This window comes from Alligator sinensis, unplaced genomic scaffold (assembly GCF_000455745.1).
Source record: "Alligator sinensis unplaced genomic scaffold, ASM45574v1 scaffold1191_1, whole genome shotgun sequence".
Taxonomy (NCBI): Eukaryota; Metazoa; Chordata; order Crocodylia; family Alligatoridae; genus Alligator; species Alligator sinensis.
This window is the reverse complement of record NW_005843133.1, coordinates 167,985-192,243: the sequence shown is the minus strand read 5'-3', so window position 1 is coordinate 192,243 and position 24,259 is coordinate 167,985. Positions and strand designations below refer to the sequence as shown.

At 45.6% G+C, this 24,259-nt stretch overlaps 1 protein-coding gene across 2 annotated transcripts in view; it reads left to right on the top strand.

Moving 5' to 3' along the window:
- DIAPH1 (diaphanous related formin 1) overlaps positions 1–24,259 on the top strand; it is a 101,658-nt gene that overhangs the window by 54,349 nt on the left and 23,050 nt on the right. For both annotated transcript variants that reach the window (XM_014526713.2, XM_025193934.1), the window contains exons 19-23: positions 13,072–13,170; positions 14,671–14,765; positions 15,074–15,175; positions 23,238–23,477; positions 23,632–23,761. In XM_014526713.2, the coding sequence (XP_014382199.1) occupies positions 13,072–13,170; positions 14,671–14,765; positions 15,074–15,175; positions 23,238–23,477; positions 23,632–23,761 (666 nt within the window). The remainder of the gene's footprint in view (positions 1–13,071; positions 13,171–14,670; positions 14,766–15,073; positions 15,176–23,237; positions 23,478–23,631; positions 23,762–24,259) is intronic.

Sequence of the window (24,259 nt, the reverse complement as noted above, 5' to 3'; positions counted from 1 at the left end):
AAGAGTGGAACCAATTTAGTAGTCCTCTGAATGATCAGGTAATGTAAACACTTTATTAACACTTCATGATAAGCCATCAAAGGCTACTAAAAGGTCTAGCAAGATGATCAGGGCACAATTACCACTGTCAATCTCAAGACAAAGATCATTGACCAAGGCCACAGGTACAGTCTCTGTGTTATGTTCAGGATGAAAGCCAGACTAACAAGGGTGCAGATATCTGATGGCATCCAGATGCACCTGGAATTTATGGGCAACCACCCATTCAATGACCTTCCTTTGAAAGGGGAGGTTGGCAACCAGGGTAAAAACTGGGAGTCAACATCAGACAATTTAGGTCTGGCATCCTGCCCTCCCAAAGGATAGTGTTGACAACCCCTGCCAGCAGTGGTCCCAGACTCCTCTGGCTGGCTTTTTACAAATCAGGACAGACACGGTTCCAGTTCAGAACTGGTTGGCCTTACCCTCCACCTCCCCAAAGCACATCCTCTGCATCAGTGGATCAATAGAGACAGTACTGGAAATCTCAGCGGTTCTTACATCATGTTGTCTAACCCTCTTTTAAACCAAGTTAGAACACACAATGGTATAAATACACAACTGTATTTATAAAGTGTCATTCATCGTTATCACCATTGGAAAATCACAGGTTCATTTTCTAGGGAAGACCGCCAAATAGGGACTCTTCTATGTGGAAGGATTTTTTTTTTCTAGACACATGTGTTTAGAAACTGTTTTTAAATTGCAAGCTTAATTTCTGCAGAATTTGTGATCCAGAACCTTTCTCCTCTTGCCCTCTCATGCTGTGAGAAAAGATTCCTAATGCACCTTTAAGTGCAATCACTGGAGGTTCAAAATGCCCTTCATCACAAGGACACACTGCTGAGACGTATTATTTGTTGAAAAGCAACTTTGAGGTTCAGGAGACTGCGGTTTTATAGTGAGGATCACAAACCTTGCCCAAGTACAGCGCAGTCCATAGAGACTCCAAACAGAGCTCAGTAGTTATTGCTTCCCATGGTACTATTTGTGAATAGGATGCAATAGATAATGTTTGCCTAATGTGACCAGTGGCAAAACTGGTGCTGCCTAATGTGACCAGTGGCAAAACTCATGCTATCACTGTGTAATGTTTTCATGTTCACCCAGTGGCCTTAGAGAGCTGTCCATGTGCACCTTTCAATGTACAGTCTAGATATGGCACAGCACCCGAGGCTCACCAAGCAGGGACCACCCTTTACCTACACTCACAGCAATAACCTGGGGTTTACAAAAAAAATCCAGATGCAGACACTAGTGTGGCAGTCCCACAGCTGCTAATATTTTAAGTGGGGCTGGCTTCTCTGGGAAGGGACAATGGGAATAGGCAGGAAGGAAGTGGGGACAGAAATGGTCCACAACCTCAAAAAGCTGAAACATCACTCTCTACTTGGCTGATCCTCATAATAGCAGCAGTGTAGACCTACAGATCCTATGGTCTGCAGCATTCTGCAGAATTTGTGAGAACAAGGGTTGACAAATGCATCTGACTCTTTCCATTATTGTTGCCATTCATAAATCCCAGGCACAACATTGATGTCAATTCCCTTCCATAATGTGCAAAACTTTCTGCGTTATTTGCATGTCATTGGCAGGTGTGGGATGCTCAGTCAAGGGAGTTGGTACTTATGTTCCAGCTCTAGTACTGTAAAACCCAGAGTGATGACTCCAGGACTAGCAAAAGTATCAAGGTTAGTTAGTGGTTTTTTATGGAAATAGTTTAGTTTGGGGCTTTAGAGGGATCCTGACTGAACTCCTTGCAAAGGCTTTGCACTGCACAAGGATTCCTTGGCCCTGTGCCTTTCGGGGGAAAATCCTTGGACCCTTTTGGCTGAGAAATCTATTCTTTGTCTTAGGATAAGTGTATGTTTCCCTTTAGTTTTTTGTTATTTTGCTTAAGTCAGCTGCACTGCTTCTTACAGCCACGAGATGTGCGCAGTTGAGCCACTTTGGCTCAGGTTACTAGCAGTGATGTCAGAGGAATCCAATTGGAGGAGGAAATCAGATGATATCCTGTAACCCAGAGGATGATGCAGCCTTTTCCCTCCCCCTCCCCCCCTTCTTCCCCCCCCTTCCTCCTTGTTTCCTTCTTGGAGACAAAGAAGGGAAATACAGAGCTTATGTACAGACAAAGCCTTTGTGGAGCTGGTGAGCATTCTTACCTTCACCAGCTGTCTCTCATGCTAAAGCTGCTTAGCCTGGATGTGGAAAGAGCAAGTCGATTCACATTTCAGGGGCCTTTTGTCTCTCTGAGCCTAGCACAAGAGATTTGTCTCCTTTTTCTGTGTGAGACCTATGGTTATATTAAGGAGGTTTGTCCGTCTGTTGCTGGGCTGAGTCAGTGAGGGGGGAACGTTACCTACACACATACATAAAAGTAGCTTCTGTACCCTAACCCCCAGCACATGCCTTTTGAGCATATTTTTTGTTATGCATTTTGAGGGGAGAGAGTGATAGATTTTTGCACTGTTGAATAAAACTGAATTGTCAAAGATGCAGGAAATGCAGACAAGCACTGTGATTTCTGAGATTAATGCACTTTGATTTTGTCCTGTAACACCCCTGCCTCAGTCCTACGGTTACCCATTTTTTGAGGTACATTTTCCAGTGTACCTCATTCTTGCCTGCAGCCCCTGGCTCTGCTGGCCATAGGGCTCCTTTCCATAGCTCTGCAGCTGTACCTTATTTCTAATCTGAATCTCCTACCACCTCCTAATATTTCTGGTTACCTAATCTACGCTACCAGTGCCCAACCCTCCTGCCATTCAGTCCTGGGTTTGTGCATAGTTCTGCCAAGGTACTTTGTTTTTTGCCTTGAAGCACTCTCTTCTTTTTTAACCTTGGGCCCACCTATATCTGTTGCTTGTACTTTCCCAGCACTCCCTTTGTTGAGTCATATAAGGAGTGCTGGGAATAATGTTATATTGTATGTTAATTGAGCAACATAAAACTACAGAATACAATGAGAAACTGATATTTTGCCTTCTTGCATATTTCTCTATTCTGTATAGTAATTCTGTAGCATATTCTACTATACCAGAGACAGACTTGCACATTGTGCACTTTCTTTGTAGTATATGTTCCCATGATATGGCAACTAGTGTAGTCAGTTGAATGACTGAGAGTAAATACCACTTTCATGTCTCCTTCCACAGTTAACTCTGTGTATATGCAGGTGGGATATACAGAGTTATGGTGGTTGTGTGCGAGTCATTTACATTGCCCCTTGATATGTTTGGCCACATTGAGACCACTGCTACTGGATGAACTGCTTCTTGCTGCATTTATTTGTTCTTTGGTTTATCGCTCAGTTGCCACGAGTTATAACAATGGTTATGTGTATGTATTGGGGCTGTGTGAAATGGCACTGTTCTGTTTCGATAAAACAGTGATGCTGTTTAAATGCTGTTTGGAGTTTTGCCCATAGGCTATAATGGGGAAGCTCGAAACAGCCTCTTTCATCTCATCCGGAAGGCAGATCGGGGCCCACAACCCTGGGAAGGCTGCAGGAGCTGTGCCAGTCCTGCCAGGGTTGCGGACCTCAATCTGCCTGCCAGATGAGGGAGGGAAGCTGGGTGCTGCCGCCTGGGACTGGCGCCAGCATGCTGCCGGTCCCAGGCAGCAGCACCCGGCTTCTCTCATCCATCCGGCAGATTGGGGCCACAACCCCAGGAGGGCTGCGGGGGTTGTGTGATGGGGCTCAGTTCCCTTCCCCAGCGGCTGGGGAAGGGAACTGAGCCTCATCACTCAGTTCCTCTCCCCAGCACTGGATCCATTGGGCTGGGGAAGGGAACTCAGCTCAGCTGGACTGAGTTCCCTTCCCCAGCCTGATCCTAGTGCTGGGGAGGGGAACTCAGCCGGGCTGCTTCGACACTCGAAACATTTCAAAACTTTCGAAATGTTTTGACTGTCCCATTTTGTTTCTAGGCTGTTTCGAAGCCCTTTGTTTTGTTTTGATTTCTCTGTTTCAAGCTCAAAATGAGTCGAAGCAGTGTCAAAATGAAACAGCCAGTGAAATTTCGCACAGCCCTAGTATGTATCCTTAAAATCTCTCTCTCATTGCATGTTGATGTGTTTATAATAGGAAACCAAACACTTTATATGACTGGTTCTCTGAATGATTAATACTGTTCCTGCTATAACTGTGTAAGTCCCTGTCATCTTCTGTGGAGCTGATTCTAAAGCAAATTGAGGAAACTGTAGGCAGGGCCCAAAAGGTTTGAAATTCAGGAGGGTTTAGCTCTAGCTTGCCTCCTTCCTGTCTTGACAACTAGAGGGGCAAGGAATGGCTGCTGGCTTATACTGCTGTATCAGTTTTCCATTTACCCGTTGGCCTGGCTAACAGGTATTCTCCACTATGTGCGCAAACCCAGGATAGATCAAAACTAAGATTATTTGGTTCCAGTTTTATTTCCAGTTCCATATCTACCCAGTAACATAATTTGAGGTGGGGAGCAACTGGGGCACCAGCTTCAAGTGCTCCTTTTCTGGTGGTGTGGGGGTAGTTGAGCATAAAAGCAGCTGGTGCTGCCCTGGTGCCTTGTGTGCTGAATCTGCCCTGGGTGTGGAGCTGCCCCTCTACACCTCTGTACCTTCCTCTTACCTGGAAATGCAAACCCTAGCCTCATCTGCCCCGGCAGAAGCTGTGTTTGTGTAGGAAGCAGCCCTCAGGTTCTAGCATAGTAAGATTCCTTGGCACAATAAAAGTAGGCAGTATTTATAGTGTTTCACAAATGCTGGGGTATTTAGAGATGTGAACGGGATCAGTGCTAAGATTATTCTGATTTTATGCACTTTCTTAAATGCGCTGGACCTTTTACTGAATGAAATATTAACCTGGCCTTGCTATGAAATGAGAACAAAAGCTGTGGTACAGGAGATGGAAGATAAAGTGAGCTTACGTTAGTTAGGAACCATAGTTAAGTTATATGGAGGTGGTTAGTTGGACTGTATTTGTGATTTTTAAATGTTTTTATGAATAATGTTTAGCATCTCTTTTTCTTGTCTAAAAAATTTGTTCTTCAAAATGGCATCTTACCCTCTCTGCTATATTAGCATTGAACTGCCACGGGTTAGTGTTTTCCTGGTTTCTTCTTTTACAGCAGCAGAGGGTGCACTTGCACCATAACATAGCTTTCTTTCCTCCCCCCTCCTCTGCTTTCAGCCATTTTAGGCAGGGTGTTTTCCTTCTTCACAGTGTCCATTTTATGTGTATGACGCAGGGGGAAAAAAGTTGAGCAAGGGAGGAGTCTGCAGGGTGAGTGGGACGAGCTGAGACAGAGCTGCTGCTGGAGCTCTTAGACTGCTACTCTGGTGCTAGTGATTGTGCACAGTTCAGGTGCCAGGAAAGCCACAGGTCTGAGTACCAGAGCAGGAGGCTGTTCCCAGTCAGGGTGACACTGTGAGGAAAGTGGGAGCCCTGTGTACAGGGAGCCCAAAGTGAGGAATCTCTCAGCTGTCCAATGTCTGAAGTGAGAATAGCCTGAATTGAGTAGGACTTTCCCTGGCAGCCAGAAATGCTTTTTCCTGCACCCTGCTCAGTATAGCTTCTATAGAGGGTTGCCACAGCTGTACTGGTGGAAAGGCTTTTAACAGCTGAAGAAAGATACTGGCTTCTCTCAGGAGGGAATAGGAAGGTTTATACTTAGTATAAACCTTCCTATTCCCTCCTGAGAGAATTCCTATTCATACGTAGTATGAAGCTGGTGGGAAGTAGTTTAACACTTCCCATCCCCCTTCTCCCCACACATACACAGGGTGTGCACAGGATGCATAGGCAGGTTAAGCTTCCCCTCCATCTGCTGAGTTTTCCCTGTACTGGGTGTTACCTTGTTCCAGGTGTTTGGGGTACAATGTTTTATTTTCTCTTTTTGCATGTGTTGGGGTTGTTGATGGGTAGTTGGGTAGATTATTGTCCCAGGTAAAATGAAGGGTGTTTTCAGTGGTGATACCTTTCTGCAGTTGCAGTGGGAGCTTTGGCAGAGGTACTTTTATATTTAATTAACCTGTTATTGTATACTTTAGTGCTCTATTTGTTTTTAACTTTTATTTTATTTCTTGAACACTGCTCTGCCCATCACAGTGTCTCAGAGGTTATGTAGGATGGGCATTCTCTGCCTATGAGCAGGCACTAGTTGGTGAGCCAAAGTTTTGGAGATTTTCTGTTCCCCTTTGTAGAAGGAGATCCCTCAAACACTCCAAAGTGGTTATTTTCTCTTAAGCCCCTTTCCCCCCAGATCATACACAACAGTGGGGGGACACTGCAAATGTGGGGACTGTCTCTGTTGTTAGTGGCTTTGTGCTTGTAGTTAAGTTTGGAGCTGAATTGTGAACCTGTGAACTCAAGTTAAGTGGAGGCTTTTGGAGAGCTGGGACCTACAAAAGAAAACCAGGAGGGGAAGAGGCATTTCTCTTGTGATGGGGGCTGTTTGTTCTACCCTAGTGGCACCATAGGAGGGAAATGTTTTAGCCTGAGGGGGACTAAGGGAAGGAGTATGATCCTGTTGGCTACAAATGTCCAACTCCGGGACCCTTAAAATTCTGGTTTACTAGGCGGATTGAAACACTGTAATGAAGTCAAATCATAAACCTTGGGGCTGGTCCCCACACGCACACGCACACACACACACACACACAGTAGCGAGCTACAAGAGTCAGGTATACCTATCCCACAGGCGCTGGAGTCTGCCGTCGATGACCAGTCAAGGCTTCTTTCAGCGTGGTGTTATCCTCCAGAAGGGGGTCACTGGCTGGTCCTTCTGGCTGGACAGGTCGGGTGCTGGTCAAGTTGGAGATCAAGAGGGCGCTGCTGAGGATCACTTTTCACTGCTTTTTATCTGTCCTTGGCAGACTTTGGTGACTCCCCAGTTTTCAGGTTTGCCCAATCCAGGGGTCTTTGACCCTCGTGGGACTTCCCCCGTGGTGGCTACTGGATGGCATCTGTCAGCCCCAGGGGTCGTCCGCATGTATGTGCAGGTTTGGGAGTCCGTTGATGAATTTTGAATAAGGCTCTGGGAGCGGTCGATCTGGAGATATTCAGCCCAGAAGTTGGTCCCCGGCGTTGATTAACTCAGACGAGGGCTTCTAGCCCTTGAACAGTGAAGTTTAGAGATTTCCCGGTTGCTACATTGTCTCCTATTGATTTCTTCCCTTGGTTGATCTGCAGTTTCCCTAGGTGTTAATTGCTGCCTGCTATTGTGTTACGTATTCAATCACTGATTCACTCCCTTTTTCAGGGGTCCGCCTGATTCAGGGAAGCAGCAGTTTGATTCCTGCCCTTGTTAACATTGTTACAATGTATAACTTACTTCTGAAACTAAACACATTTAGTTAAAAGGTGAGGAGTATAAAATATAAGCTACAAGAGTAATGCCATGGCACACAAATAGATAAAAGTGCCAAAATACAAGGGGAGATACAAAATACACACATACAAACTTTAAAACACAATTCTTTATCTTATACTGAAAGAAAGAGGAAGGAAGAAAAGGTAGAAGAAGAGAAACATATCCAAAGAGGGGAGAGCAAATGCAGGCAAGAGGAAAAGGGGGCTTTCTGCTACAATCCATATACCTTAGGTGTCTACATAGCCCTTTTCTCCATGATGGCTGAGTTCTACACAAGAGCCCCAGATGCTGTCCATAGAAATGTAATGTGGTTTGTGGAGAATGCTTTATATTTTATTAGGGTTGGTTAGGTTTCTTCTGAGAGAGAATCTTTCAGAGAAGGGTCTTCTCCACAGTCATGCTGTTATGGGGACCTGAGTTTCTCCAGTTACATAGTTGTGAAGAATTGTGAAAGTGAGAGAATCTCTGAGGCAGCCAAATCCTGGCCTGTCACGTGCCCTGGGGTTTAAGGGACTAGGACTTTGAATTCTGCTGTGGAGCAAATGGGCAGCCAGGAGGTTCATGACATGTTTGCTTGGACTCTTGTCATTAACAAAGCATGTAGCTTGTCTTTTTGTAGCACTTACATCTTACCCTAGATTTGAATTATGTTAATCCAAACAGTGGATGATAAGCAGGGGTCTTCTGAGTGTGACTGAAACTTGCTGACTTTCAGGGAGGTGTTGCTATGCTTCCTCTCATCAGGGAACTTAGCGATCATCAGTGGGCTCTGTCAGCCATTGAAGAAGAGGGGAGTTTTTCAGGGTTAGCTCAAAGCTTACAGGGCTTCTGATTGGGTCATTGGTTCAAACTCCACCAGGGCAGAAGAGGTGCAGCTGTTTCAGTTTCCGGGATCATTTTATGTGTCTCTGTATGATTCTATCTGATTTTGGCTAATTTTGTCTTTGAAGCAGGAGGGAAAGCTCTTTGCTTTGGGCTGAAATCTGGATGTATGCGAGTTGTGGGTCATTTGATTCTCTTAAGTTCTACTGGTGTGAATGTGCTGACACAATTCCAGGAAAGAAAGATTGTTCCTAAAATGTTTTATGGCTGTATATGTTTATACTGGTTTAACTTTTTAATGTACTGAGTGAATTGGGCTTGTGCCATAGGTGGTCCAGTCTCCCTTTTATCTCCCATCCATAGTACATTAAGGAACCATTACACATTGTGTGAGACTTGTGAAGGAAAGAGGTGTAGTAGGGCTGCGGTATCTTTCCCAGTGGCTTTGAAAAGGGTTTCAGATAGGTTTGGATCTAGGAATAGTGTTAGGTCCTGGGCCACAGGCTATTAAGAGTACTGAAGGAATTGGCCGGTGTCAGCAGAACCACTGGCATGGCTGTTTGAGTGCTCGTGGCACTCGAGTCAGGTCCTGGCAGACTGGAAAAGGGCCAATGTGGTCATTATTTTCAAGAAGGGGAGGAAAGAGGATCTGAGTAATTTATAGGCCAGTCACTCTCACCTCCATCCTTGGAAAGGTCTTTGAAAAGATTATGAAGGATAATATTTGTGGGAATCCAGCAGGAAAAATAATGCAGGAGGGAAACCAGCGTAGATTCAAAGCAGGTAGATCATGCCTGACCAGTCTGGTTTCGTTTTATGACAGGGTCACAAAACGCTTAGACGCAGGAGTAGAGGTGGATGTCATTTTCTTGGATTTAAGCAAGGTCTTTGATACAGTATCTCATCCCATTCTAGAAATAAAGAGGCTCTGACAGAAGTTTACATGGTTTGGTGGGTGGCAAATTGGCTTGGGGGTCACACTCAGAGTGGTAGTAGACAGGTCGGTATCTACCTAGAAGGATGTGGGTAGCAGGGTCCCACAGGGTCGGTCCTTGGACCTGTACTCTTCAATATCTTCATAAGTGACTTGGATGTGGGTGTGATGTGTACTCTGTCCAAGTTTAAGGACAATACTAAATTGTGGGTTGAAGCACACACTCCGGAGGGTAGGAACAATCCTGGACAGGTTAGAAAAGTGGGCAGAACACAATAGGATGCAGTACAACAAGGACAAGTACAGAGTGCTGCACCTAGGGCGCAAAAATATCTAGCACACTTACTGGCTGGGAAAGGACCCTCTCAGCAGCACAGAAGTGGAAAGGGATCTGAGTCATAGTGGACTCCAAGATGAACATGAGTTGTCAGTGTGACGAAATCATCAGCAAAGCTAACCGCACTTTATCATGCCTCAGCAGATGCATGACAAATAGAACCAAGGAGGTGATACTTTCCCTCTATGCAGCATTGGGTACTGTGTCCAGTTTTGGGTGCCGTACTTCAAGAAGGATGTTGATAGACTCGAGAAGGTCCAGAGGAGGGCCACTCGTATGGTATGGGGCTTACAGGACAAGCCGTATGAGAAGAGACTGAGGGACCTGGACCTCTTCAGCCTCTGCAAGAGAAGGCTGAGAGGTGATCTTGTGGCTGCCTACAAATTCATTAGGGGAACGCAGCAAGGGATCGGAGATGTGCTGTTCAACAGGGTGCCTCTTGGGGTAACAAGGAACAATGTTCACAGACTGACAGAGAGCAGATTTAGGTTAGATATCAGGAAAAACTTCTTCGTGGTAAGGGTGGCCAAAATTTGGAATGGGCTTCCAAGGGAGGTGGTACTCTCCCCTACCTTGGGGGTCTTTAAGAGAAGGTTGAATAGGCATTGGGCTGGGGTCATCTGACCCCAGCACTCTTCCCTGCCCAGGCAGGGGGGCAGACTTGATCTGTTGAGGCCCCTTCTGACCATAGCATCTATGAATTTATTATTGTATGACGATGAGTTTAGCTGTTAGTAAGAAATGCGTTCATATAGGTCCTTAGGAGCCGTTCATTTTTCAGAAATGAAGAAAGTGGCTTGAGAGTCCTTGATCTACATAGCATCCATCACTGAGATATCAGGGTGCCACACTGTTAAGTGTATGTGTGTGGTTAATGCAGTGATTGCAGTTGTGTAGTTCTAGCTAAGCTAATTTTGACTGGCACTAATATTGCTAGTAGTGAAGTTGCAGCTGCAGAGGGCACTTTTACACATGCTCTGGGGGTGGGGTGGGGGAGCAGCTAGAGCCACTCTAATTAAAGCACTGCCACATCTCGTGTATCAGCATCCCCACACTTAAAAATGGTGGTGGGGGCACCCGAAGTAAAACTCTTTCAACAAGCTTTAGATAAAGTGCCCTTGCCACCATTTTTAAGTGTGGGGACATTGCATGAGACAGAGGAGGCTGCTGGAGCGCAGCAATTGCTACACTCCAGCAGACTTGATTTAATCAAGTCTGCTCTGATGTCCTGTAATTCCAGCATGTTGGAGCAGCCTCCACACTTGTGTATAGGCACCCATAGAGTCCAACTTATGCTGCCAAGTTTGGTGAATACTTGGGTCATTAGACAAATCTATTTGAAACCACTGGGAATTGGGTAAATACAATAGTTTAAAGATAGCTTGAGTTTTAAGCAGCTACATGAGCTGAGGACACTGAAATGACAGATGTAGATCTGCCTGCTGTGTGTGTCTGTCTGTTTAGACCAGTTGTTCTCAACCTATTTAGATTCAAAGAAAATGACCCTTCAGAAAATGCCAGCTCTTAATTTTCATTCATTTTTAACTACAGAAAAATAGATTAAATTTCCTGCTGCAAGGAACTTGAAAGACAACAACGTTTTTAACACTATGAATTCCTATATGAAATCTCTGGGTTTATCTTTAGTGTTATGTTTGCACATCTAACAGAGCTAACAGTGTGTGGCACCCCGTGGCACCTTTGAAAGGATTTCAAGGCACCCCATGGTGCTGAACACCCTGGTTCAGAATCATTTATCTAGACTAATTGGCCCCACTTTTTAATGAAAATTGGTGCCTGCTTGTGGAATTATACATCTTTCACACAGAGGCCAGGCCTAATTGTGACCTCATAGGTTTCTCCCAGTTTTTATTTCTGCCACCCCCAACTTCAAGGTTGTTTATTCTCAGTTTATTTGTTTCTGTCCTTATCCTGAAGTCCCAACCAATGAATTCGGTGATTCTGATTCCTGCCCCTTTCCTAAGGACCTTATTTCATGCAATACATCTGAAGTTTTGCCTTTCCAATTCATGTTTTCTTTGCCTTTCCTCCTTCCTCTTCCCCAGTCCTTCAGGTGGGACCTTTTCAGCTCCCCATTCTGAATTTTTACATGTGAAGAGGCCCTAGGATTTATGGAGGTGGCTGTGGCTATAACAGTTGCTTTCCTTTGAAATCTGTCTAAGCTGCAGTGTCCTTCATTTGCACACTTGTTCATGTCCACACACAGAAATTAGGTCAGTGACTGTCTTCAGCAGCTGTACTCTAGCCTGAGGTGTGAGCACGTGTCAGATGGAGGGGGAGACCAGTGGGTAGCACAGCCATAAGCTAGCTCTGCAGGGAAGGTTGTAACTCCTTTCCCACCACTTTACTAGGCAGTGTGCGTTCTACATTGATGAAAGGGAGGTCTCTACGGTTATTGGAGCTAGGCCTGACAGAACATGATTGGCAGTTATTTAGTGTCTCTTCTGTCAAATTGATTGACATTAGTATTTCAGTGCACTCCGCAGGGGGCAGGAATTTCACTTTCTCTATATAGTTGCAAATACTAAGAAAGTTCCATAGCCATGTTTATCCTCTATGGTGGCATGGTTGGACCATTAACGCCACATGAATCCCATGCCTTCACTCCTGCTCACCACTTTTCCTGCAGTATTGAATAGCTCCTTTGCTTTTGTTCCTTGGGCAATCATGTGATCAGTGGAGGTGCAGTAAGATTCTTCCAAACTAGACATCACTTCCAGCAAATGGAGTGAATTTTGAGGTCTCTGGGCAGCCTTGTATCTCAAGTCCTCTCTCCCTTTTCTTAATGATGCTAGCGCCATGTGTCTGAGAGGGTAAGGATGGTAAAGGGAGATGGGATCTTGTTCATAGCTAAGATTTGTATTCAGAGCTATTGGAATTAGAGATGCTAGTCACTGGGTTTTGACTGGTACATCTTCCATGCTGCACAAGAATTAAACCTTTGCCAGGATTTGAGAGATGTAGCTATGCATTGAGGAAAGAAGTCAGTTGTCAAGCTTCTTGAAGGAATGCAAGAACCACTTGTGCAGTGGGAGGGACTCAAAAATATATTCAGATGCCATGGGCATACATCTCCAGAAACACCACCCATCCTGCACTGCACCTGTTTCCTTTCACTCAATCCCTGGAAATTATCAAGAGCAGATTGGACGGGCATTTGGCTCGGATGGGTTAGTCAGGGATGATCCTGTGCAGTGGGCTGGACTAGCCAGCCTTACTTTCCTTTGTAAACATATACAATCCTACGTTTCATACCTGATGGAGTGACAGAAACCCAACCCTGAAGTCCTTTTTTGTTGTTAAATACATAATGCAGCAAATGTCTTGTCACTAAGAGATCTTAACTTTATGGAAGTGCCAAAGCTGTTTCTGTATCAGGCCAATGCAATCTTCCCTGGTCTCTCTCTATCCTCTGTAAATGTCTCTGCTGTGGTTTGCAGCATATGGAGTAGATAGAGCTCTGTGTACCTGAACAGTAGGGCAGCTGTTTGGAAGTTATGTGGAGAAGCTCCACGCCAACGGAGAGGGTACTCTTCAGGTCCCTGCTTACCCTAATTTCTTTGTAACTACAGCAAAGAAAGACCAGGAAGGTGGAGAGGAAAAGAAGAGTGGCCAGAAGAAAAAGGTCAGAGAGCTCAAAGTGTTGGATTCAAAAACTGCCCAGAACCTTTGTAAGTACAATACACAGGGATCCTGGTTTTCTCTGTTTAAAAATTGAAAATTCTTTGATTAAAAAGAAAAAACGCCGATTCTCTGATTAAAAAAACCCCAAATCTGCATTTCTCTGCAATTAAAATGAAACGCCACTACACACACACACACACACACACACACACACACACACACACACAGAGATTTCAATTGCACACAATGCTTTATTGATATATTTACAATTTTAAAGCAGTTTTGAAGCCTGCCAGTGCCTCATTCATTATAATAACATAAATTCTAAATACCTAAATATTTTGGCATTCAATTTTGGTTTTTCATCATGGAAAGTCAGGTGCAGCTGTCCTTCCTCCCCCCACCCCCCAATGCCACTCTGTGGTTCTAAACAGCCTTGATATGCCCATGCCTTGCCCCTGCCACTACCCCTCACTCCCAAGCCACAGCCCCTCCAGCTCTGCCAGTGCCCCTCACTCCTGACCCACAGCCCCCTGGCACTTCTGGTGCCCCTCACTTTTGACCTGCCGCCCCTGGGCCCTGCTGGTGCTCATCACTCCCAATCTAGAACCCCCTGACCCTGCCAGTGCCCCTCACTCCTGACCATCTGCCCTCTGCCCCAGCCCCCCAGTGTATGAGGAAGAGGGTGGGTGGGGAAGGGGGGATGTGGGCATAGGCACAGTTGATGCAGGGGGGGCATGTGCCCCCCAGATTTCTGTGCCCACAGTGGGGCACAGGGCTACAGCACAACTGGACCAACTCCGGGCAGAAGCCTCCTCCATGGCCAAGTGGGCAGGACTCAGTGAAGGAGGAAATGCCATGCTGCCATAGTCGCCAAGGCAAGGCCCCCCGCTAGCCACCCGGCAGCAGTGGGGGCACAACTCCATGCTGCTTGCCATCCTCACCTTGGTGGTCATGGTGACACGGCACTCCCTGCTGTACTAGACCTTGCCCACTGGGCAGCAGAGGTAGCTTCTGTCTGGAGCTGGTTCAGCTTGGCTGCAGCCCTGTGCCTCACTGTGCACAGAAATCTGGGGGTAGGTATGTGCCCCCCTGCCTCTTCCACACATCTCCTGTGCCCTCCCTGCTGCATCACATCCCCACTCTCCTAGACTTACCGGGAGAGTGCTGCGGGAGCTGCTCTCCACTGCTGACTGACTGCCACGTGCATGTGCACACGTGCATGTAGTGCCCTCTGTCTCCTGCTCCTCCCAGCCCCAGGCAGCCGTTTGGAAGCTGGAACTCTGCCAGCCTGCAAGGGGAAACTCGTTGTTTCCTGGGGTTTTCTTCTTTAAAGGAGAAAATCCCCTTTAAAGGGTTTTTTTTAGAAGTTTTTCTCCTCTAAAGGAAAATCCATTTTTTTTCTCCTTTAGAAGAGGAAATCCACGTTTTTCCTCAGCAAACGGAAAACCCAGATCCCTGATGATGAGGTTAGGTCCTCTCTTCCAATATCTATCAGGACAGTTGGTCCCAAGGATTTACTTGTGCTTCTTTTTGGATCCTGGCAGCAATATTCCTTGGCTCCTTCCGTATGCCTTATGAGGAGATCAAGAATGTGATCCTGGAAGTGAATGAGGCTGTATTGACTGAGTCCATGGTGCAGGTGAGTGACCCCTGTGGTAGGTATTGCTGAATAATTATCTCCTGTATCTGCTGGATTGAGGTCTTTATGGAGAAATTAGCTGATATAATAGATATCTTTCCTAAGAACATTGGCTCTTTCTTAGCATCATCACTTGGGTAGGAAAACCCCCCACCTCATTTCCATGGATTTTAGAGGTTTCAGTGCCCAGATACTGGCCTCCTGAGTTGAAACACTGGATGTATGGCTGAGAGAGCTGCCTTTGCTCCAAGTCACAAATGACTCTGATTTAAATGACTGCTTCATTGACTCTCCTGTTTCTCCCTCAGAACCTGATTAAGCAGATGCCAGAGGCTGAGCAGTTGAAGATGCTGTCAGAGCTAAAGGACGAGTACAGTGACCTGGCTGAATCTGAGCAGTTTGGTGTTGTGGTGAGTGCCTTGCCATTTCAGTAAGGGAGCGCATCACTCTCTCTCTTCTGAAAGGATATCGTTTTACAGCTGTTGCTATGTACAGTATCGGATGTCTCCCCATTAGCCCTGCAGTGTGTGATGTTTAGTCCCCTTCCCTTCTGATCAGGTCTTTCTCCTACCAGACATGTCCTGTTTTCATAGTGTTACTTTTGCATATCTCCTATCTAGGAGCTGTGTATTGTACCCATTGCCTGAAGCAACGTTGGGACAGTTAATCATTGGAGGTTTGGCACATGCTGATCCTCACATTCCTCCTAACATGCAGAGTGGGTCAAACTTGTTACCTCTGCTACTCTGTGGTTTTTCAGGCAGTGATTTTTGGTTTCCCCAGATTCCTGCTCCATTTGCAATTGGTTAGTGTTAACTTTTTTTCAGAAAGTTTGGTACTTTTTTGCTGTTTAAAATATCCTTTGGCATCCCCAAGACCTCCTGGATCACCAGCCAGAGATTAACTTAAATTGGGTATCTCATGCCAAAATTACTGTGCCATTATTACCAGCTTGGCTGAAAGGCACTCTCTTTGGACTGCTTTGCCTATGGTGGCTTTATTCTCTTGGTTTGAGATGAGCTGAAAGTCACCCTGTTGAAGGAAACTGTCATTTTAATCCATAGTATGGAAGAACCTGGAACTAAGTTTCTGACTCAGCAGCCTTAAAGGCTATAAAAAAAACCAAACCACCTCATTTCCATGGATTTTAGAGGTTTCAGTGCCCAGATACTGGCCTCCTGAGTTCAAACACTGGCAGCTCTCTGAGAGTTATTGAGAGAGAGTCTTCACTTCAGGGGACCGATATATACATTTATTCTTTTTAAGGTGATTTAAGGATGCCAAGATTGCTGTTTCCTTTCCAGGATATTCTCAAATTTCCTATAGGCATAATCTTGTTCTGCACTCTGGAATTTGGTGCAGTTTTTGTCTCTTTTGTAGGATTGTGCTCCAGAGTCTGTTCTTTCCCTTAAAAAAAGTTTATAGCCCTTAGGTAGAAAAGCTTCAGTAGTACAAATAGAGTCTAAACTGATGAGGTGTCATCTGTTTATGTTTGCAAAGAGTCAAAAAGTAGTACTTAAAAGAGTTGACCTACCTCACTTACGTTGGGGCACTGACATCTGTACAATTTCTCAGCTTTGTAATTTGATCCATTCCCAGGATATCCTGAAATTTACTATATTGATGCCCAGGCATTTTCTTTTCCATCAAAACCCTGTCTTGCTGGGAGACTAGCACAAGGAGAACTGTACTAGATGACGGTGCGTTTTACTTAAAGGATCCAGGCAGGTAGGAAGACTTGGGAAACCAAAGAGTAGGGGTCTGAAAAGCAAAAGAAGACATGCATGTAAGCTGGAGAACATCACCTGAGGCATGGGGAATTGGGAAGAGAAGCTGATGAAACCATCAACAAGCTCCCTTTTTTGAGGCATTTCTGGAGAAGATGAGATTCTGAATTGGATTATACTGGATGGTGTCAAATGTGCCAAGTTGAGGTGCCAAGAGTACAATAGTAAAAAAAAAAAAAGAAGAAATAAAAAAGTGAACACATTTTACATGAATTTGTGTTCAAAACACTGGGCCATAGCTGAATATTTTGAGGGGTAGGAAAATGAGAACTTTTCTTGTAAGGTTATTTTTTGCCCATAGTACCTAAGGCTCCTGCCACACTTTACACGTAAGATATGATTAACCAGTTAATCGCGTCTTAAGTCACAACCTACCACACATTAAAGCAATTCATGGTATCATAAAACAAGGAATAAGCAACAAAGTTATTCAACAAAAAACGTGTAATAACTTTGTAGCTGGTTCCTAACATGCCATTAATTGAACATGTTGCTAGGTGTACCCCATAGGGTAACCCCATCAGCTGCAGGCTCCCAGCCTCAGGAGCAGCTGGTGCACCCTCACAACTGGGAATGCAAATCAGCAAGCTGCTGAAGGGGCTTCCAGCCACAGGAGCTTGCTACTTGTTGGTGCAGGGGTAGCCCAGGATCATGAACCTGGACACCCCATGCACCGGTAATAAGGCATGATGGGATCTGATGCTCAATCCCACAATCATGCCTTCCGCCATGCATGTGGAGGAAGCACGATTGTGTGGATTGTGCATCAGATCCCATCTTACCTTTACCTGCACATCTGACAGGGGCCTCGCATAACTAAGAAGTCTTAATTTATTACAGGAAATATGTGCATGATGTGTTTTTCTCTTGTCATGGTTAATCTTGATTTGTTAAATCTGGGTCAAGAAAGGATTTCTCTCAACATCAGATTGGTTTGCACTGGTAGTGATGGGGTTGGTGGTCTCATGGGGTATGGTCCGTGCCTTAGGATCATCTGGGTATATTTTACCTAACCAGTTCCTTACAGTTGCAGGATCCCAAGACCCTAGTGGTGCCCTTGTCTGTCTCTCACTTCCTGTGGCACACTGTAGGTTCTTTTTTAACCCAGGGGCTTAGTGGCAGTGATGTGTAAGAACGGATGTTTCTGTGGAGCTTTTTGAACAAATCATTGCCTACAAACATGGGCAGGACTCAGTAGTCCAGGTAGCTCTTTTAGTCTTGCATTCCTAAATGAATGTTGCCTTTGAAGTGAAAGGTTGCCACTGCAACTTTTGGTCCCATTGTGCTGCAAAATGCACAAAGTCCTGCCGATAGATGAAAGGTCTAATATCCCAGTAGTTACCATTCAGTCTGAGTCAGAATTCCAGCTCAGACAACCTAGTTAATAGTTTTAAGGAGATCATCACAAGGGGTACAAGGTCCACTGTCAGACAGTTTCTTCAGGTAAATCTTAGTGCAAGGGTTAAAATAATGAAACACCTATGAGAAACCGAGAGCAGTAAATGATCCCTCCCCTTCCTTGTTTCAAAGCCAGGTCGTTGGCTTGACTGCTACTGAATCTGGCTTCCGTGCAAGGGCAGGCTATTGCAGTTCTCAGGGACATGGTTGCAGTTTCCCTTACTGTCCCTTTTCTCTTGTCTTGCTTTCTGTATGATACAGAGCAACAAGAACTAGATTACATAATTCTAATAATTATTTTAGGGGCCCATTCCATGTGGTATATTTGGACATTCTTGCACTGCTGAAAGACCCGCCTAAACTCTGACCAAAACCTTCAGAAGGAAACTGGATATTGCATTCTGACTTAAGTGCATTGGAACTTTAGAAAATGTGCAGCCATGGGAGGGACATTACATTCGTAACAAGAAATAGTGCTGCAAAAAAGTTCAAATGGTGTGTTGTAGAAAAAACACAGTGGTCCCATGTCAAGATGTTAACTCTTTTCAACAACAGCTTCTTAACAGTGCAGTAATTTGTAGCATCACACGTAACACCTGCAGTTACATGTAGTGCCACAGGTTGTAGTTCAGCCCTCCAGCATTCCAGGAGACTGTTCTTTGTCCCCTTCATCCTAGTTCCAAGGAGCAAGTCTAACACCAAACTCTACTGCCCCTGGAAGGTAGAGCTTGGCTTTGTCCTATCTTGCTCAGTCCTTTCTTTCTTTATGAACAGGATAAAATCCTTCCTGCTCAAAAAAACATGGCAAGAATATACCTCCCAAATCCTCCTGCCGCACCAAAAGTATCTGTTCCTGGGGAGTCAATATCTCTGGCATTATCCACCAGCCAAGGAAGAGCACGGAGCAGGAACTTGTGGGTGGTTGAGTTCATGTCCAGGCCCTTCAAAAAAAAAGTTGGCTCTTAACTTTTACAAGTGGTAAATGGTATGGCCAGAGCAAAGGATAGACTTTTCAGCACTTCTCCTGAAATGGAGGGAGTGTCAGAGCCCTGCTGGGTGGTGTGACCAGGAAGTCCCTGTGTTCTTAGTGCAGTGACTTGATGCTGTCATTTGGAAAGGCCATGGCTGAAATGAAAGGGAGACTACAGTTCCCTCCTGAAGCAGAGCCAGCATCAGAATTTTCTCCCTTTGCTGATCTCCCATGATATGATGAAGTGGGTGAATCATGGTGCCAGCACCTACTGGATAATCAGAGATACTTTCTGCATTGCTTTGCCCACCAGGGACCTGCCTATACCAAACTTGTAGGCAAACCAAAGACTGAATGGCAAGGGCCTTGGTTGTGTTTGCACAGTTTTACATGGCACTGTGCACCAACATGCGCAGGAGCTGAAGAGACTTTCTGAAAAAACAGTGGCAGGCCTTGTTTCTGTGCCAGGAGGAGTGTGGCATGCACTAGATCTGGCAGCATTGTTGGATTGTGACCCACACAGTGTGCCAGCAGCAGGGTTCTGTTGATGGCTAGAAATGAAATTGATGAGCCTTTGTCAGTGGAAACTGACTGCGTGTACTGTGGCTCTGTATTGCCAGCTTTGTGGGGCGGGGGGAATCCCTGGTGGATGTGGTTACCTAGGCAGCCAGTTCTTGGCTGCCCATGGGAACCTCTGCAGATGGGGGCAAGAGGCCGCAAAGCACAATGGGAACACTGCACGCTCGCTCCATGGTTGTGGAACATTAACAGTAAAAGCTTTTGCCATGCCCTGCAGTGCTCTGGACAACTAGACATGTGAATGGCTGTACATCTATTTCATACTGTGTTTTAGTGGCACTGCAAATTTGCTGGAAATTCTTAGCATTTCAAATGAGTGTCTGCCTGCAAATTCAGGGCACTTGACTCAATGTCTGGGGAGACCCCTTCTAGTCCTATATTCCTAGGAGTGTGGTGTCTCAGGTGTGACCTATTCCTGCCATTTTGGAGAGGGTTTTTTTTTGGTGAAATCTGAGTATTATTCTTTTAATTGCTAAGGTACATATAGTGCCTATAATACACATTCATCGATTCATAGAAGTAGGGTCAGAAGGGACCTTGTAGATCATCAAGTCCAACCCCCTGCCCTGGGCAGGAGAGAAAACTGGGCTCAAATGACCCCAGCCAGGTAGACATCAAGCCTCCTCTTAAAGACCCCCAAGGTAGAAGCCATCACCACTTCCCTTGGAAGTTGGTTCCAGATCCTAGCTGCCCTGACTGTGAAGTAGTGCCTTCGGATGTCTAGTCTAAACCTACTCTCTAACAATTTGTGGCTGTTATTCCTTGTTACCCTGGGGGGCGCTAGGGGGAACAGGGTCTCTCCCAAACCCTGCTGGTCCCCCCTGGTGAGTTTATAGATGGCCACCAGATCCCCCCTCAGCCTTCTCTTACGAAGATTGAACAGGTTCAGGTCCCGTAGCCTCTCTTCATAGGGTTTGCCCTGCTGTCCTCGGATCATGCGGGCAGCCCTCCTCTGGACCCTCTCAATGCTGTCCACATCCCTCCTGAAGTGCGGTGCCCAGAACTGAACACAGTACTCCAGCTGCAGCCTGACCAGTGTTGCAAGGGGGAGGATCACCTCCTTGGCCCTGCTTGAGATGCATCTGTGGATGCACGACAAGGTCCGGTTAGCCCTACTGACCGTGACCTCGCATTGTCGACCCATGTTCATCTTGGAGTCAGTAATGATTCCAAGATCTCTTTCTGCCACTGTGCTCTCAAGAAGGGAGTTTCCCAGCTTATAAGTGTGCTGCTGGTTCCCACTGCCAAAGTGCAGCACCCTGCACTTGTCAGTATTGAAACCCATCCTATTTTTGTTAGCCCACCCCTGTAACCTGTCCAGGTCCTGCTGTAATCTGTCCTTCCCTACTAGTGTGCCCACCTCACCCCAAATCTTGGTATCATCAGCAAATTTAAACAGGCTGCTTTTTACCCCATCGTCCAAGTCACTAATGAAGATATTGAACAGTGCGGGCCCAAGGACCAAGCCCTGGGGGACTCCACTGCCCATGTCCCTCCAGGTCGAAAAAGTCCCGTCTACCACTACCTTCTGAATACGACCCTTCAGCCAATTTGCAGTCCATCTGACTGTGTAGGCATCAATGCCACGTCACCTAGTTTTTTGGTGAGAATGGGGTGGGAGACAGTGTCAAAGGCCTTGCTGAAGTCCAAAAAGACTACATCCACTGCGACACCTGCATCCAGTGTTTTTGTGACCTGATTGTAGAAGGCAATCAGGTTGGTCTGGCAAGACCTGCCCCTAATGAAACAGTGCTGGTTGCCCTTGAGCATCATCTCTGCTGCTGGCCCATCACAGATGTGCTCCTTGATGATCTTCTCAAAGAGTTTCCCCAAGATTGAAGTAAGACTAATGGGCCTATAGTTGCCTGGGTCCTCCCTCTTCCCTTTTTTGAAGATGGGGACCACGCTGGCTTTCTTCCAGTCATCTGCACTTGGCCAGAGCACCACGAGCCATGCCAGGGGCCCCGCAATAACCCCTGCTAATTCCCTGAACACCCTGGGGTAGAGAGCATCTGGACCTGCTGATTTGAACATGTCCAGCCCCTCCAGAAGCTCTCTAACCCGGTCCTCAGTGGATGCTTCACAGTGGATGGTAATTGTGTTAGTACTTGCCCTTTGGTGAAGCTGTATCTTAAAAGTTTTTTATCTTTATACCAGAAGTCTCTGTGTATAGAACTTAGTGGTTGAGGTTTGAACTTTAACCTTCCCAAGTATGTGGATGGATCTGTTGACTCAATTCATGACCAAGATAGTGAGTTTCTTTCCTGGTCAATTCAGTGTTCTCAATCCAGATTTCATGTCCATGGTGGGAGGCAGGCCTTTCTATCTGTCTATTTAAACACTTCTGAGTTATTCTTCTGCACATTTCTGTTGCTTTTAATATTTTGGACCCTAATTCAGAAAAGAAAGTCCTCAAATGTGCATTTTAATTTGCTTGAGATCTTTGAGGCTACAGAAAGAAGTTGCTTTAGTGTTTTCTTTAAATGGAAGTGTTCAGTGGAAAATCCATGAAATACCATATTATTACAAGTATAAGTTGATCTTTTTCTGTCCAAAAGAACCATAAAAATTATATTTGACATACACGCTGGGTCAACCTATAATTGTATTCCCAACAATGTTGACTTCTCATCTTGCAGTATTTTTGTGTATGCAATAAAAATACCAAGTCAAAATTTCTTCTCGGCGCAGTTTTTATTTTGGTATTTTCAGTGCATTTAATTTTGTGTCCATTCCTTGGGGGGTTTTTTTGCTTCTCCATTGATTTTGAAACGGCAATAATAGCAGTTCAAGAATATTATCTGTAGTTATTAAATTATATTTGGGGAAAACTTGATGTGTTTTTCCCCTTAAAATTGAACTTGAAAGTGTGAGTTTAACACATATGTTGGATCAACTTGTAATTGGAATATAGTAGTCTGTTTGCCAGTAGTGGAAGTTCTCTACATCTGTCCTCTCTTCAGGTTTTTACTTGATTTGTCTATCTTTCTTCCTACTTTTGCAGGTTTTGGATTTGACTTGTACTTTTATGGTTTTGGATTAGATCAGGGATGCTCAACCTCCAGCCCACTGGCCAAATACAGGCCACAGAACCATGGTATCTGGCCTTTGGAGCTCCCCATGGGTAGGGAAATTTGGCAGTGGGGTGGGGGCAGCGGCAGTTAATATGACCCCACTCCCCCACTGCCAAATTCCCAAACCCTGCAGTGGGTTGAAACCAGGTCATGCCCCTTTCCCCCCCTGACCCATGGGGCTGGGTCATGCCCCTTCTCCCACAGGGACAGGCTACCCCCAATCCTCCTCCAGGCAGCCAGATAGGGCCCAGTGCGCCCACCCCAGGCACTGGATCGGGACCATCAACAAGATCTGGCCCGCAGACAGCAGATCTGGCCCACTGTTCATCCGGCCTGCTGAGGAAAAAGGTTGAGTACCACTGGATTAAATAATTGGATATGCAGAATGGAACTGGGCATGTTCCCAGCTTCACTTACAACAGTCAGATGGGGTCACCAGCTTCACTTACAACAGTTAGATGTTATCTAATGTTTGACTGTATATATGTATGTGTGCATTCAGTGGTTAACTGCTCTTAAATGATTCTGGGACTTGGAAGGTGATACTGCAAAGGGCTATGATCAGTGATAAGTAGTCCTCCTACCTGCCTCCCTATTTTCTCAGATCATCTTGGTTTCCTTTCCCCTTGTGTATGACACTGTTCCTGTCCCTTTCCCTTCTCAGATTAGCTCGGTTTCCTGCCTGCGGCCCCGCCTCAATGCCATCCTCTTCAAGCTGCAATTTAATGAACAGGTGGAGAACATCAAACCTGAGATTGTCTCAGTAACAGCAGCCTGTGAGGAAGTACGCAAGAGCCAGAGCTTCTCCCAGCTGCTGGAGCTCATCCTACTGTTGGGCAACTACATGAATGCAGGCTCTAGGAATGGTGGTGCTTTTGGCTTCAACATTAGTTTCCTCTGCAAGGTGAGTGCCTTCCATGGGCAGGATAAGGAATTGCTCCTTCTGTCTATTCCCAGTGAAGCCTTCATTCACTTCCATGTGGAACTGCAAACCACTGTTGGCTAGTCTGAAGTGCTCTCTGTTACCCTATTCTTATGGTCAGTTTTCTCATTTCCAGCTACGAGACACAAAGTCCAGTGATCAGAAGTTGACACTGCTGCACTTCCTGGCTGAGCAGTGTGAGCAGTTGTATTCTGAAGTGCTGAAGTTTACTGATGATTTCATCCATGTGGAGAAAGCCAGTAGAGGTATCTTTCACTAGAGCATGCACACATGTGTTGGGGGTGGGGAGAGGAGGGGAGGGAGCAGAGCGAGGTCATAGAAGGTGTGGTCCTTAGTTAGATGGAAAGGTGGATGGGTACATAAGAGTCCTAGTCTCCTTATTTTGTCTAGTGAAGGGTGGCTGGTGGATGTGGCTGAAAGTGATAAACTGGATCTGGATCATTTTAAACAAAGACAGTTCAGTTTGTTTCTTGGCAAGGGGACTTCTGGCTGAGAGACTGTTGCTGAATCTGAAACTAGTTTATAGCAGTTGGCAGTTCTATAATGTATGGTGGGAGAAAAGCCCCTCTCCATGTGGAGAGAATGCTAGGCCGAAACTAGGTCATGCTAAATAATATAAATGACAGCTGGAAGGAAGCACCACTGTTGTTTTGTCATGTTATGGAAGGCTGCTTATATTGAGTCACTGTCCAGGGAGAGGGGAAAGAGAAGAAACAGCAGGATGTGGACTGCAGATGTATCCT